The following is a 15984-nucleotide window of genomic DNA, read 5'->3' on the forward strand; positions in this document are numbered from 1 at the left end:
TGTAGAATAATCTCCAGGGTGGGAGAAATAACTCAGGAAGAATTCCTGGGAAAGAACTCAGGAATTCCCCTGTTGTTTTGAGTGTTGCTCTTTATTTACTGTCCTGATTTTAGAGTTTTTTAAATATTGTTAGCCAGATTTGGTTCATTTTCATTGTTTTTTCCTTTCTGTTGAAATTGTCCACATACTTGTTGATTTAAATGTTTTCTCTGTATAGTCAGACATGGTAATTGTGAGAGTGGTCCACTATCAACTCCGCTGGACTGGCCACGTTGTCCGGATGCCTGACCATCGTCTCCCAAAGCAGTTACTCTATTCCGAACTCAAGAATGGAAAACAGAATATTGGTGGGCAAGAAAAGAGATTTAAACATGGACTCAAAGCCAACCTTAAAAACTCTGGCATAGACACTGAAAACTGGGAAACCCTGGCCCTTGAGAGCTCCAGCTGGAGGTCAGCTGTGACTAGCAGTGCTGTAGAATTTGAAGAGGCACGAATGGAGGGCAAAAGAGAGAAATGTGCCAAGAGGAAGGCATGTCAAGCCAACCCCAACCAGGACCACCTTCCACCTGGAAACTGATGCCCTCACTGTGGGAGAAGATGCAAATCAAGAATAGGGCTCCACAGTCACCTATGGACCCACTGTCAGTACACCGCTCTTGGAAGAAAATCCTACTCGAACAATGAGGGATGGTCTAAGTAAATAAGTAAGGTCTAGCATTTCTGTGTTCTCAAATAACAGGGGAATTCCTGACATGAAACAATCAGGGCCAGCTAATACCTCCCAACGAAGGATTCCCCCAGGTAAGAAGCAGCCAGACTTTGGAGCTACAAGGCTATTCAGTGCTGATCAAGGTGGCCCATTGCAACAAGCAGACAAGAGTTCTTTCTCCCACCCTGGACATCATTCCACAGATATCTAAACCTCACTTTCCTAGTTTCCTCTGAGGACGCTTGCCATAGATGTGGGTGAAATGTCAGGAAAGAATGCTTCTGCTACATGGCCAGACAGCCTGGAAAACTCACAGCAACTCAATGATTCTAGCCATGAAAACCTTTGACAACACATTTTATCAAACATTTTTTGGCAGTGCGTAATTCCTGAATGTTTTTATTTGCACTTTCCAGAGGCATTTCCACGTGTCTAGGCTGAATGGACGGCCAATATTTTTGGCCCAATTTAGCATACATTCTTTGATAGATTCATTTTCCGCGTGTGTCATTTTAGCATCAGGACAGTAGATTTTGGAGAGGTGTTTGTTTGTTACTTGTAATATTTTGTCAATCCGGATAGCATTTCGATGTAACCGTGTGGCCGCTCCAGAGGTGCAATGAGCTCTATGGATTCCCAGGGCCCTTTAATTAATTTCTCATGGTGTCTTAATGTGCCCCGGCATACCGTTTGGGAATTACTGCCTTGAGATCTGTCCTCTTCACCCATGTTTGTTCTTATTCCTCCCCGTGGCTGATATGGAGCTCATCAAATGGGAAAGCCTATCAAACCTTCGTATCGAGTATCCCGTGATCCAGCTCCGAATTGATGCGACAGCATGCTTGGTACACATACAGTTGAGCAGGGCTTATGTCATTATTCATGAGTGGATTTAGAGCCATGCTTTCTTTGTACAATTAGCCATAGAAGCAAAAGAGAAGACTTTTTGCAGGTGCCGGATTATGAGATATAAAGGACATAGATAGTGCTGCTCTTTTTGTGGGGTCTTGGCATCCGGCGAGTGCAGATTGAAATACGAGGAAGCTTTTCGGTGTTTTGCAGGATCAGTGTTTTGGTCAATACCTTGTGAGCAGTTTTCTATGGCAAAGTTCCTTTTTGGATTATGGCATGTCATGACCACCAGCGGGATGTATCCAATATGGATTCTAAGTTTTCAAATGGTAATTTTCGCAAGCTTTATGAGAAGGCAAATATTAACCTAGACCAGACCTGGGAAAATTTTGTTTTTGTAGCCACAAACTATGTTGAATTGTGTTGTCAAATAACCTGGACACAGCATATTATTTGAGAACACAGAAGTGCTAGACCACTCTCACAACCACCAGAGAAGCCATTGAAATCCACAAGCATGTGGACAATTTTCAACAGAAAGGAGGAAAACATAAAAATGAACAAAATCTAGCTACCAGTTTTTTTTAAAAAAAACTCTAAAATCAGGACAGTAAACAAAGAGCAACACTCAAAAAGCAGGGGAATTCCAGACAGGAAACAATCAGGGCCAGCTAACACCTCCCAACAAAGGATTATTTATTTATTTATTTATTTATTTATTTACTGCACTTGTAGACCGCCATTCTCAGCCCTAGGGCGACTCACGGCGGTGTACAACATATAAAATCAGGAACAATTACAACATAAACAATATCACAACAACAATAAACAACATCACTATCCATAATACAATTACACTAAATCATTCGCGACGTCTCATCATTGAATCACAATCCAAATCTCGTTATCCATGTTCCGTTCCAGTTGTCATTGCCAATTGTTGCAGCACTTACTCAAACGCCTTCTCAAACAACCACGTCTTTAATCTCTTGCGGAATGTCATAAGAGAGGGCGCCAGTCTGATGTCCACAGGGAGGGTGTTCCACAGCCGGGGGGCCACCACCGAGAAGGCCCTGTCCCTCGTCCCCGCCAGGCATGCCTGTAAGGCAAGCGGGATCGAGAGAAGGGCCTCCCCGGACGATCTCAAAGTCCTCGTGGGCTCATAGGCCGAGATGCGGTCAGACAGGTATTTTGGGCCGGAACCGTTTAGGGCTTTGTAGGCCAACACCAGCACCTTGAATTGGGCCCGGTAGCAGATCGGCAGCCAGTGGAGCTGGTACAACAAGGGTGTTGTATGCTCCCTGCGTCCCGCTCCTGTTAGTAACATGGCTGCCGCACGCTGGACTAGCTGGAGCTTCCGGGCCGTCTTCAAGGGCAGCCCCACGTAGAGAGCGTTGCAGTAGTCAAGGCGGGATGTGACCAGAGCGTGTACTACCGTGGCCAAGTCAGACTTCCCAAGATACGGGCGCAGCTGGCGCACGAGCCTGAGCTGTGCAAATGCTCCCCTGGTCACCGCTGAGACCTGGGGATCCAGGCTCAACGATGAATCCAGGATCACACCCAAGCTGCGAACCTGCGCCTTCAAGGGGAGTGCGACCCCATCCAGCACAGGCTGTAACCCTATACCCTGTTCGGGTATTATTCCACAGATATATAATCCTTACTTTCCTAGTTTGCCAACAGATCCCTCAAGCTCAGATTTATTTATTTTTTGTCATGTCAGGAGCAACTTGAGAAACTGCAAGTCACTTTTGGTGTGAGAGAATTGGCCGTCTGCAAGGACATTGCCCAGGGAACGCCCGGATGTTTTTATTATTCTTGTGGGAGGCTTCTCTCATGTCCCCACATGAGGAGCTGGAGCTGATAGAGAGAGCTTGTCTGCGCTCTCCCTGGATTCGAATCTGCGACCTGTCAGTCTTCAGTCCTGCTGGCACAGGGGTTTAACCCACTGCGCCACCGGAGGCTCCTAGCTCAGAGGATGCCTGCCATAGTTGTGGGCGAAATGTCAGGAGAGAATGCTTCTGGAACATAGCAAGACAGCCTGGAAAACTCACAGCAACCCTATGTTGAATTGGTTGAGACTTGATAATGAGATATTCTTTGAAAAAGTATAGCGAAATGTGCTGCCGGATGTCCCCCAAGAACAACATTTGTGCAGTTTAATAAACTTTCCCCATGTTTTTTATGATAGAATCAATTAGAAAATGCTATTTATAACCCAGGAACCAAAACCGTGTTACATGATGTTATGAATGACAGCTCTGTGGAAGGTGCAGAAAAGCATAGTTGTAGATCATGTGCTTGCCCACAGCAGGTTCCCAGGTAATTCCCATCACCTCCCATTCAAAGAATCCGAACAGGAGTGAGAAATGTCTCCATGTCACCTGAGGCTCTTGTCTGTTGGAAGGGAGAGAGTCCATAGGGAGAGAAGCTCACATAAAGTACACAAAGCCCAAGAAAACCTTTAAACTTTCCTGACAGGTACATATCTTAAACCTGTTGCAGCACAAGTAGCAAAGAGTCTTCTCCTGGGGCCTTCAAGACCATTTGATTTATGTTTCACTGTGTTGAAGGTTAGAGGCTGGCTTCCAGAGTGACTCTTGCTTACAGCTTGAAAATAATTCCATTCCTGATGAGTCAAACTGTCCATATTCTCCATCTGGAAGCAAGAATCCACCGTTGATGTAGCCTCCAGTCCACAAAAACACGTGTGCCATAAACCTCCCTGTTCTTGCCACTGGAGCTGCATCAGACGTAATATATCTTAGGCAGAAAAAATGAAATGCAAAGATACAGAATGGGGGACGCGAAAAAGATCTTGGAGTCCTCGTGGACAGCAAGTTAAACATGAGCCAACAATGTGATGCGGCGGCAAAAAAAGCCAATGGGATTTTGGCCTGCATCTATAGTAGTCTAGTGTCTAGATCTAGGGAAGTCATGCTCCCCATGCTCTATTCTGCCTTGGTTAGACCACACCTGGAATATTGTGTCCAATTCTGGGCACCACAATTGAAGAGAGATATTGACAAGCTGGAATATGTCCAGAGGAGGGCGACTAAAATGATCAAGGGTCTGGAGAACAAGCCCTATGAGGAGCGGCTTAAAGAGCTGGGTATGTTTAGCCTGAAAAAGAGAAGGCTTAGAGGAGACATGATAGCCATGTATAAATCTGTGAGAGGTAGTAATAGGGAGGAGGGAGCGAACTTGTTTTCTGCTGCCCTGGAGACTAAGCCGCGGAACAATGGCTTCAAACTACAAGAAAGGAGATTCCACCTGAACATTAGGAAGAACTTCCTGACTGTGAGAGCTGTTCAGTAGTGGAACTCTCTGCCATGGAGTGTGGTAGAGGCTCCTTCTTTGGAAGCTTTTAAACAGAGGCTGGATGGCCATCTGTCAGGGGTGCTTTGAATGCAATTTTCCTGCCTCTTGGCAGGGGATTGGACTGGATGGTCCATGAGGTCTCTTCCAACTCTGTGATACTATGATTCCATCTGTCCATTCTGAACCTTCTGGGGAGCGGAATACCTTCGTTCACTTGCCTTGGTCCATTTATTTGGAGGAGAATCTTTGGTAGGACTTTCTTGTCTTTAAGGATTCTATGATTCCTATCATTCTTTGTCATCTTTTCAAACCCTGAGTCTGCTGTATGTAGGACACCATCTCTCCATACTTCTTTCTGTTGCCGTTCGGATGCCAAAGATGAGGGACTGTTATGACTTTGCGTCACATGGAGAAGACGGAGGAGAGTGGCAGAGTGCTTAGTGTTGGATCCGCCACATCCATTCAAGCCCTGTCACCGCTAACTTCAGTGGCACTTGCTTCAAGGTGTTGATGGATGGCTTTTTTTAAGAGAGAGAGAGAACTCAGAAAGGGAAATAATTACAGCGATGCACTGATCTGTCGGTCTCCCTGCAGAGTTCCCCTCGCCCCTCTTTTGAAAATAAAAATGGCTGCATTCAGTCATTTCCCCCAGTCTTACATCCCTGAAAAATAATTAGACTTATTTCAGCATCAAGTCTTAGCCTCGCAAAGACCCAGCTACAGTCCAGGGGATAGGAAGACTGAGCCAGATAGAAGCCTCTCGCTCTCATTTATTCTGCTTTACCTTCCTCTTTCCTGTTCTCTTTTCTATCCCCTGTTTGGAAAAGTCTGTCTGTATTGTCTAGAGAGGTGCAAACAACTGGTTTTGTGAAGGAAAAGGGGGCTGCACTTCACAAATGCTGGAGTGGAGCAGCAAGGACCAACACAGGGAGGTTTGCTATCTCTACGGCTCAGAAACTTTCATAGAACATTTCTTACCTAAATGAAGTATCCTACATTCTTCCTTGTAGAAATTCATAGAATCCTAGAGTTGGAAGAGACCTGGTGGGCCATCCAGTCCAACCCCATTCTTCCAAAAAGCAGGAAAATTGCATTCAAAGCACCCCCCACAAATGGCCATCCAGTCTTTGTTTCAAAGCCTCCAAAGAAGGAGCCTCCACCACACTCCAAGGCAGAGAGTTCCACTGCTGAACAGCTTTCACAGTCAAGAAGTTCTTCCTCATGTTCAGGTGGAATCTTTATTTATTTATTCACTTATTTATTTAAAACTTTTATATCCCGATCTTCGCACCTCCGTAGAGGGACTCAGACCGGCTTACAGCAATGATTCAATGCTACTAATGCAAATTAAAACATCATACAATAATACAAGATTAAATATACCAAATCGCCACGGTAAAATCATGTTCAACTCAGTCCGCATATGTAGTCACTCACTTTGGTCTGTAACCAGTCTCAGCCATTATTCTGGGAATGCTTCGTTCCATAACCAGGATTTCACTAGCCTCCTGAAGGACAAGAGGGAAGGGGCAGATCTAATCTCGCTCGGGAGAGAGTTCCATAGCCGAGGGGCCACCACAGAGAAGGCCTTGCCTCTCGTTCCCACCAAACGCACTTGCAAAGGTGGTGGGACCAAGAGCAGGGCCTCTCTGGAAGATCTTGGCATCCTTGATGGTTCATAGGGGAGAATACGTTCGGACGGGTAAACTTTCTCTCCTGTAGCTTGAAGTCATTGCTTCATTGTGTCCTAATCTCCAGGGCAGAAGAAAACAAGCCTGCTCCCTCCTCCCTATGACTTCTCACATATTTATACATGGCCCTCATCATGTCTCCTCTCAACCTTCTCTTCTGCAGGCTAAACATGTCCAGCTCTTTCAGTTGCTCCTCATAGGGCTTGTTCTCCAGACCCTTGATCATTTTAGTCGCCTTTCTCTCGGGACACATTCCAGCTTGTCAACATCTTCCTTCAAATGCAGTGCCTAGAATTGGACACAGTGTGATTCCAGGTTAAGTGGTCTGACCAAGGCAGAATAGAATAGAGGGGTAGCATGACTTCCCTGGATCTAGGCACTAGACTCCTATTAATGCAGGCCAAAATCTCATTGGCTTTTTTAGCTGCCTCATGACATTCCTGGCTCATGTTCCCCTTTCTCCCCATGAGGACTCCAAGGTCTTTTCCCCACGTCCTGCTGTTGAGCCAGGCATTGTTTCCCATTCTGTCTCTTTGCATTTAATTTTTTTGCTTAAGTGGAGTGTCTTGCATGTGTCCCTGATGAACTTCCTTTTATTAGTTTTGGCCAATCGGCTCTCTAACCTGTTAAGATCATTTTGGATCCAGATCCCGTACTTTGAAGTAATCGCTCTCACTCTCAATTTGGTCCCATCTGCAAACTTATTTATTTATTTAAAACATTTATATCCCATCCTTCTCAACCTCAGAAGAGGGACTCAAGACAGTATTTGATCCACATTCCCTCTAAACCTTTATCCAAGACATTAATAAACATGTTGAACAGCAATGAAAGGCCCAGAACAGAGCCCTCTTTATTGCACACAAAGAGTACCTTTTTTCTAGGATGAAGAATAGGAGCCATTGGAGAGAGACACCCTTTGAGTTCAGTTACTCAATCAATTACAAATCCACCTCGCAGTAGCATTGCCCAGTCAGCAATTTACTAGTTTGTTTGCAAGAAGATCATAGCGGACCTTGTCAAAGGCTAGGCTGAAATCAAGTGATGCTCCATCCACAGCATTCTCTGCATCTACCAAGGAGAAGGAGGTGGGTGAGAAGATGATGGTGTTCAAAGCCTGTGAGAAAAACACCCCAAGGATCGGTTGTTAACCTTCTGGAGAAGTTCTCACAGCTTCATGAGAAAACTATCAAGATGGGCAGGAACAGTTGGGATAAGTCACTTGCAGCCAAAACAACAAAGGCTAGAACACACATGGGCAAACTTTGGCCGTCACTCCAGGTGTTTTGGACTTCAACACTCATAATTCCAATAGGCTGTTAGGAATTATGGGAGTTGAAGTCCAAAACATTTGGAGGGCTGAAATTTGCCCATCCCTGGGCTACAATCTTACCTGTGCTTCATGCATATAGACATTCATCAATGGAAGCAGTCTGATATTAATCTCCAATGTGGAAATCTACTCACAAGTTCCAGCTTCACTTATGTTGTTGTTCATTCATTCAGTCGTCTCCGACTCTTCGTGACTCTTCACTTATGTATGGATGTTTAAAATTGATTTCTTATCAAGAAGTTGATTCTAAAACAGGAATGACTGGTGGCTCCTAGGCCAGTGGTGCAGTGTATCCAAAGTTTAGGTTGAAGTTTAAAGAAACCATCTGCATTGCCAAGTCGTATCCACAAAAATATGCTCAGCATTTTAGATAAGTTCTTTCAGTTTTGGATTTAAACCCAAAATTGTTTCACTCCTTCACTGACATCAGAGCCCTGGAGTGTTGGAAGCCACTTAGAATTCCGGTTGCTACTAATAGGTGAAGGGCAATCTCTTTGATGTCACTTCATTCCATGGGAAAATATTGCTTGATGGCATCAGAAGTTGCAACAAGGAGGGAGAACGCCATGCCTATTGAGGCCTCCCCAAATTGTACCAGAGAAGTTTCCGCTTGAAAGTGCAAAACTGGGGAGAGTAAATGTCCTGGTTGTGCCGGGAATGTGGTGCTAGATGTAGACCTTCAAGTAGTTATCACGCATGTTTATGTTGCATGCTTTTTTTCATACTTTCAAACATGTCCAATGTGTCAGGATGAAGAAAGTGTTGTCTCCTCTAGTTAGGTCATTCCCCAAACTAAGTCCAGATTGTGGAGTAATATATACAGAGTTTATAGTTTCTGGGAGTGGGAGAAAGTATGCACCGCTCAGCCTATGAAATAGATGCAATCAATGCTGGGCTTTTGTACATGAAAGGTAAACATCGGCACAATGTACTTGAAAACAACTGAAAATGCTCTTTTACCTTATTTGCACCGTTGCTTTTCAGGCATTCGGCATCTAAATCTCATTAAAAGGTGTGGATCTGCTGCCGTGCAATTAGGGTTTCTCTGTTGCCTTAGGACAATATTCCCATTCGGAATCATTTGGCCTTGATTCAGTCCTGAGCAGTTTCTGCTCATTAGTCTGCCATTAGAAGTGACATTTCTGCTGCAAAGAAGAGAGATGGGTTTTAATGCTTCCACCTTTTGCAAGAAGAAGTGCCATTCTCTCCCAACCCAAAGACACGAAGCGATGTTCCTTAATTGTCTCCGTTTATAAATAGCTCATCTTACAATAAAAGAATCCGTGTCCAAATATTGCTGTCGCAAAAAATGGGGAAATGGGACTTGACAACCATTCCTTTCATCTCCCTTTGAATTTAGTCCCAGCAGCCTAAGCTTGGCAGGATTCAAAACGATGGGGAATAAATAATCTATCATTAGGTCAAACACGAGAACCACCCAAACAGTGGGTGAGCCCCTTGATGTTCAAGGCCTGCTCCAGCCTCACAAATGTGCAAAGGTTGTGGAACAGGATCCAAAGTTCAGTGTTTGGAGCTTAGTCATAGAATAATACAGCTGAAGAGGACCCCAGGGGTCATCTAGTCCAACTCTAATCTGTCATTCAGGAAAAAAGCACTATCAAAGAACCTTCGACAGATGGTCACCCAGCCTCAGTTTAAAAGCCTCCAAGGAAGAAGCCTCCACCAGACTCTAATCTGTTATGGAGGTCATTTTAGATCCTCAACCTGTATTCTGTAGTATTCACTATCCTCTGAGGGCCACTAGTACATGTCTATATAGTATATGGTATATAGGTTCTTTTTATTGCAATTTTCCAGTATGAGGAAGTGGTATCAGAACTTTTACACTTGCACAAAGAATGACATTGAACATACAGATCCTATGTAACTATATTAAATCCACAAGCAACCTAAAGTTACGTTGTCTAACAAACAGAGTGGAATTACATTTTTACTCAGCATTCACATTACCCATACACACTCATTCATCCTCATGCATACAAATACAAGTAGCACCGGGATTGTGGCACAGCTGGCTGAGTGTTAGCTGCATTAAGATCACTCTGACCAAAAGGTCATGAGTTCGAAGCCATCCCAGGTTGGAGTGTGCTTCCAACCAATTGTGTAGCCTGTTGTTGACCTTTGCAACCCGAAAGCCAGTTGCATCTGTCAAGTAGGAAAATTAGGTACCACCTTAAAAGTGTGGGGAGGCTAAATTAACTAATTTATGAGGCCATAAAAAAATACTCCAGCAAAGCACTCCAGCAAAAGCATGCGGGGAATGCGGAAGTACTTCATCAGTGTTGCAGATGGACGATGAAACAACAGCTCCCCTGGCGGCCAGAAAAAGTTAAATTGCCTCTGTGTATGTCTGTATACGTTGTATGTCAAATTGGCATTGAATGTTTGCCATATATGTGCACATTGTAATCCGCCCTGAGTCCCCTGCGGGGTGAGAAGGACGGAATATAAATGCTGTAAATAAATAAATAAATAAATAAATAAATAAATAAATAAATATTACCATATCCTTTCTCCCTTCTTGGAGAAGCACTTGCTTAGGCCAGACCCTGCTTTCCCTGCAGCCTGCCAACGCACAGTTCCAAAACTTCCGAAACCCATCCTCTTTCCCTAAGGATCCTCTTTCTTTAAGGATTCTCTTTCCCTCAAAACTCATCCTCTTTCCCAGGGATCAGATCTGTTTTCCCTACAGCAGAAACTGATCCCCTGCAAATGTATCATGACTCCAAAATGACACTCCTTTCTCTTCACTTGAGTAAAGGAGCAAGTGACCAGGCCGCATTCCATTGCAGACCTGCCACTCCCAAATATATACACCATCTCTCTTCTTCCCAAGCAGCAAAACATAGCAGGTGGGCCAGACTCTCAAATGTCAAGGTCTGTTATCCCCAAACTCCACCAGTGCTCACATTTGGGCATATTGAGTATTGGTGCCAAGTTTGGTATACATCTATCATTGTTTGATTGCCCGGTGGCGCAGTGGGTTAAACCCCTGTGACGGCAGGACTGAAGGCCGACAGGTTGCAGGTTCGAATCCAGGGAGAGGTGGATAAGCTCCCTCTATCGACTCCAGCTCCTCATACGGGGACATGAGAGAAGCCTCCCACAAGGATGATAAAAGCATCAAATCATCCGGGCGTCCCCTGGACAACGTCCTTGCAGACGGCCAATTCTCTCACACCAGAAGCGACTTGCAGTTTCTCAAGTCACTCCTGACACGACAAAAAAAATGTTAGAGTCCACAGTGCTCTATGAGTGTAGGTGAACTACAACTCCAAAACTCAAGTCAATGCCCACCAAACCCTTCCAGTATTTTATGTTGGTCATGGGAGTTCTGTGTGCCAAGTTTGGTTCAATTCCATCATTGGTGGAGTTCAGAATGCTCTTTGATTGTAGGTGAACTATAAATCCCAACAACTACAACTCTTAAAGGACAAAATCAATCCCCCCGAACCCCACCAGGATTCATATTTAGGTGTATTGGATATTTGAGCCAAATTTGGTCCAATGAATGAAAATACATCCTGCATACCAGATATTTACATTACAATTCATAACAGTAGCAAAATTACAGTTATGATGTAGCAATGAAAATAATGTTATGCTTGGGAATCACCACAACTTGAAGAACTGTATTAAGGGATCGCGGCATTAGGAAGGTTGAGAACCACTGCTCTAGACTCTGTAGACCTCAACCATACATCTTTCATACAATTCCATTCAAATCATACATCATATTTCATGACACATGGTGATATCAGTAAGTGCTATTGCAGCCTGAAAGGGGTGCAATAGCAGTAAGTGCTATTGCAGCCTGAAAGGGGTGAGAAAATAACAGTAACTATAGAAGCAGAAGGATTCGGTGTCGTCTGCTGCAATGTATCTGCAAGCTTCTCATCCCGCCAGAAAACGTCACTGACTTCACTTGCAAGTATTAAAGAGTTACGTACCATATCAGCTCCTTATTTGTGCGGAATAGCCGCTCAGGCTTTGTATAGATATGTGAAACCAGAGATGGTAACAATCCCTATGGAAATGAAAGACTTCTGGTTCAAGAAGACCATGGAGCTGTGCTTGAAAACTTAGACAATGCCGAAAGGGCATCTTTTCCAGATACGGATAAATAAAATTGTAGTACTGTACTGTACCGCTCCTTATAAGCTTGTATTGATACTAGAATAATTTAATGAAAGTATTTGCTTAGCAAGTCTAGTCATTTCATTAATAGCTTTATAGACTACATGGGATTTGCAGGGTTGGGTCCCAACTCATTTTAATTCATTTGTTGACAAGAGAACGAGCAGAGGCCCTCATTTAAATGGTATTAATTAAAAGAATACCACACTGCGCCTTTCTTAAATCTCCTGTAAATACTCCGCCACATATAAGCTCATGCACCCTGAACTTTAGCAGATTCAGATGTTGGGATAAATGGCAAAGAATTGTCTTGGGAGCCATTTGATGCCCGCATTTGCATTTTCTGCATCTCTGCATATTTGCGGAGCGGACGCATTTCTGAGAATAGAGACATGGCATCCAGAGTGGGATCAACGATTATGCTAAGTGCCCTGTAAAGCACAGGTTCAGTTATGGCCTAATCATATGGGGAACATCATTCTGATCTATTTAGCAAGTTTGTAACAAGGATGCATTTTTTTATTTTGTCCTCTAATTGTTTAGTCAAGGAGAGAAGGTTGCATATTGCAATGTGCGGATACACAACAGAAATTGTGCCAATAGTAAATGTGGGAATGGAAGTGAAAACTGCTCTCAAGGCAGTGTAAGTTTTAAAATAAATGCAAGAGGAACTGTCTGAATGATCACTAAATCCCGCACTTGATAACACACATATAGACCTAGCACCATACTACTCGCAGAAAACAGTAAAGTCTTGGAATGATTATTATTTAAGAAAATCAAGGAAGAAAGTGCAAAGGAGGGCTTACAGCCGAATCTCAAGAAAACAATTTCTTCCTTGACCTTCAAAAGTTGTTCCTAGTCTTTGCTATTTTCTGCTACTTGTAAAGTGCTATCTGCATACCTGAAATTGATGGTGTTCTTCCTCCAATTTTCATGCCTCTTGAGTCTAATCCAGTTTTGTATCTGATATGTTTAGCATCCAGAAAAGGGGATAAAATGCGGTCTTGTCTGACTCTTTCACCAGTTGGGAACCACTATTGATAACCCTCCATTTTATGATTAAAATGCTGTGTAATTATGTGACACATTCCTAAAACAAGGTGAGTTTCTACCAGCTGTTAGGAATTGTGTGAGTTGAAGTCCAAAACACCTGGAGGACCGAAGTTTGCCCATGCTTGAGTTATATTAATTCCATTGATTTCCTCTAGTAGGACTAACAGTTGAGTTTTTGGGTTGCTTTTGGTTGCATCATTCCAATCTCAACAGATATGATCAGTTCCTGGATGCTTTTGAAATTCGATCCAGTGTTATGTCCTGGGTTCCAAAGCAGAATATGTCTCTGTGGCTGTTCAGATTCACCTTAAAATCTCTCAGGCATCCAGAGCTCTCCTTTTCGAATGTGAGCTTAATCTCCTTGCTTGCTTTTCTCCAGGCATCCATTGCGACAGTGTCTGTGCCCAAGGACGCTGGGGACCCAACTGCTCCATTGCCTGCAGCTGTGAAAATGGAGGCTCCTGCTCCCCGGAGGATGGAACCTGCGAGTGCGCACCGGGCTTCCGTGGACCCATGTGCCAAAGAAGTAAGGGCCTCTTGCCACAGCCAAAGGGCAATACATACATCCCTTGTGCCACGCTTCCCAGTTCTCCTGGGGGCTCCCTATAGCAAGAACAACAACAAGTCCTAACTTAGAATCGTAGAGTTGAAAGGGGATTCATGGGCCATCTAATCCCCATCTCAGTGCAGGAAGGTCCTTTTGGAGAGGAAATAATAATAATAATAATAATAATAATAACAACAACAACAACAACAACAACAACACTTTATTTGTACCCCACTACCATCTCCCCAAGGGACTTGGTGCGGCTTACATGAGGCCGAGCCCGAATACAACAATACAAGCAAAACAACAACAGTACAAGCAATTAAAATTAAAACATAGACAATAAAATATACAACATTATCAATAAGAGAGGATATAAATACTACTGCTGCTATTAGTACTACTACTTACTACACTGTGTAACATGATTTTGGTTCCTGAGTTATAAATGTCATTTCCTAATTGGTTCTATCATCAAAACATGGCAAAAGTTGATTAAACTGCGAAAACTTTGTTTTTGTGGGACATCCTGTTATAGCACATGTGTAACATGTTTTTTGTTCTTGAGTTATAAGTGTCATTTTCTAATTGGTTCTTTCATCAAAACAGGGGAACATTGATTAAACTGGGGGGGAAATTGTTTTTGCAGGAAGGACATCCTGTAACACATTTTGCTCTAGTTTTTCAATAAATATCTCATCATAGAGTCTCAACCAATTCAACCTAGTTTGTGGCAGCCACAAAAATGAAGTTTCTGGAGTAGAACAACTAATTTCAAAATAAGGACCCCACAATTAAACATAAAATAAAACTTTCAAAACAGGAATAGAAACTTTTTCAAATTTTGTTACATAGTAGTTATTGTTATTATTTACAGCTAAGTTGTTATTATTTACAGCTAAGCACTCAGATGATACTGAATCCCAATCCCCGGGCAAGCAGATCTTAGATTGCTCATAAACAGAATAGAGAATAAACGAACATTGAGATTCAGCAGTATAACAGTCACCCAACACTGTCCTTAATATGACTAGCAAAACCACAACAACAACAACACAATACAATAAACAATAACACTAAATGGTTCTGGTCCAGCTTACCTGTCCAATCGTACCTCTCCTTATGAACCAGCTAGGAGCTTAAGATCTTCTGGGGAGGCCCTGCTCTCGACCCCACCTTTGTCGCAGGCACGCAGGCAGGGACAAGAGACAGGGCCTCCTCAGTGGTGGCCCCTCAGCTGTGGAACTCCTTCCCTAGGGATATTAGATCAGCTCCCTCCCTCCTGACATTTCAGAAAAAAAGTATATTTATTTATTTATTTAGGGCTTTTATATCCCGTCTAGGCCTATAGCCGGGGGGGGGGGGGGTTGAGGGGCTTCAGCCCCCTCTTGAAATTCTCAGAAGGTCTTACTGGTACATTATTTAAACTGTTATGTTTATTCATATCATGATCTGATTACCATGCTTAATATACCCCATATGCATGGGGGTATTGGGACAATGATACAAAAGGTTTGCTAGGGTAGATCCTGACCCCCCCCCCCAAGAATCAAACTCAGCCCCCTCCCCCCCGAATCAAAATCCTGGCTACGGGTCTGATCCCGTCCTATCTCAACCTCTGCAGAGGGACTTAGGACGGCTAACAAATCGGCACCCCATGGCACCCACGTCAAAACATAAATATATAATTTAACAGCAATATCAATATAACAGCAATAGCAATATAAAACAATATAAAACAGTATAAAACAATATAAAACAGTATAAAACAAAATAAAACAGTATAAAACAATATAAAACAGTATAAAACAGTATAAAACAGTAAAAACCTGGCTCTTCGAACAAGCTTTTGGAAAAACACATAATAGATAAACATGGAACTAGGAAAAAGTGAATATGGAACAGCTTAGTCAATGCTTCTGGAAAATGAGTTAACAGGAAGTTACTGGTGATTATATGTTTTTAATTATTTTATATGGTTTTTATAGTGTGTGCTAAATGTTTTAATTGTGTTTTATGACTGTGTGACATCAAATTTCTGCCAATTTGTAAGCTACCTTGAGTCGCCTTTGAGCTGAGAAAGGCAGGATAGAAATACCGTAAATAAATAATAAACACTTTGTTTGTATTCTGCCCTGTCGCCCGAGGGGACTCAGAGCAGATTCCAGCTATCCATACCACTACTTTGTTACATCCTCCAAATGGTGTAATAGTTGATATCCAAAGGAGCTGGCCGGGCTTTATCACAGCAGGTTGTATATAATCAAGGGACCAATGCCTTTTTTTTGCCAATGAAATGGGCTCTTGAACACTG

General features: G+C 43.1%; 1 protein-coding gene across 14 annotated transcripts in view; it reads left to right on the forward strand.

Moving 5' to 3' along the window:
• MEGF11 (multiple EGF like domains 11) overlaps positions 1 to 15984 on the forward strand; it is a 495422-nt gene that overhangs the window by 415617 nt on the left and 63821 nt on the right. For all 14 annotated transcript variants that reach the window (XM_060755350.2, XM_067471384.1, XM_060755353.2 and 11 more), the window contains exon 15: positions 13503 to 13649. In XM_060755350.2, coding sequence (XP_060611333.2) covers positions 13503 to 13649 — 147 coding nt within the window. The remainder of the gene's footprint in view (positions 1 to 13502; positions 13650 to 15984) is intronic.

The sequence above is a fragment of the Anolis sagrei genome, chromosome 9 (genome assembly GCF_037176765.1).
Source record: "Anolis sagrei isolate rAnoSag1 chromosome 9, rAnoSag1.mat, whole genome shotgun sequence".
Lineage (NCBI taxonomy): Eukaryota > Metazoa > Chordata > Lepidosauria > Squamata > Dactyloidae > Anolis > Anolis sagrei.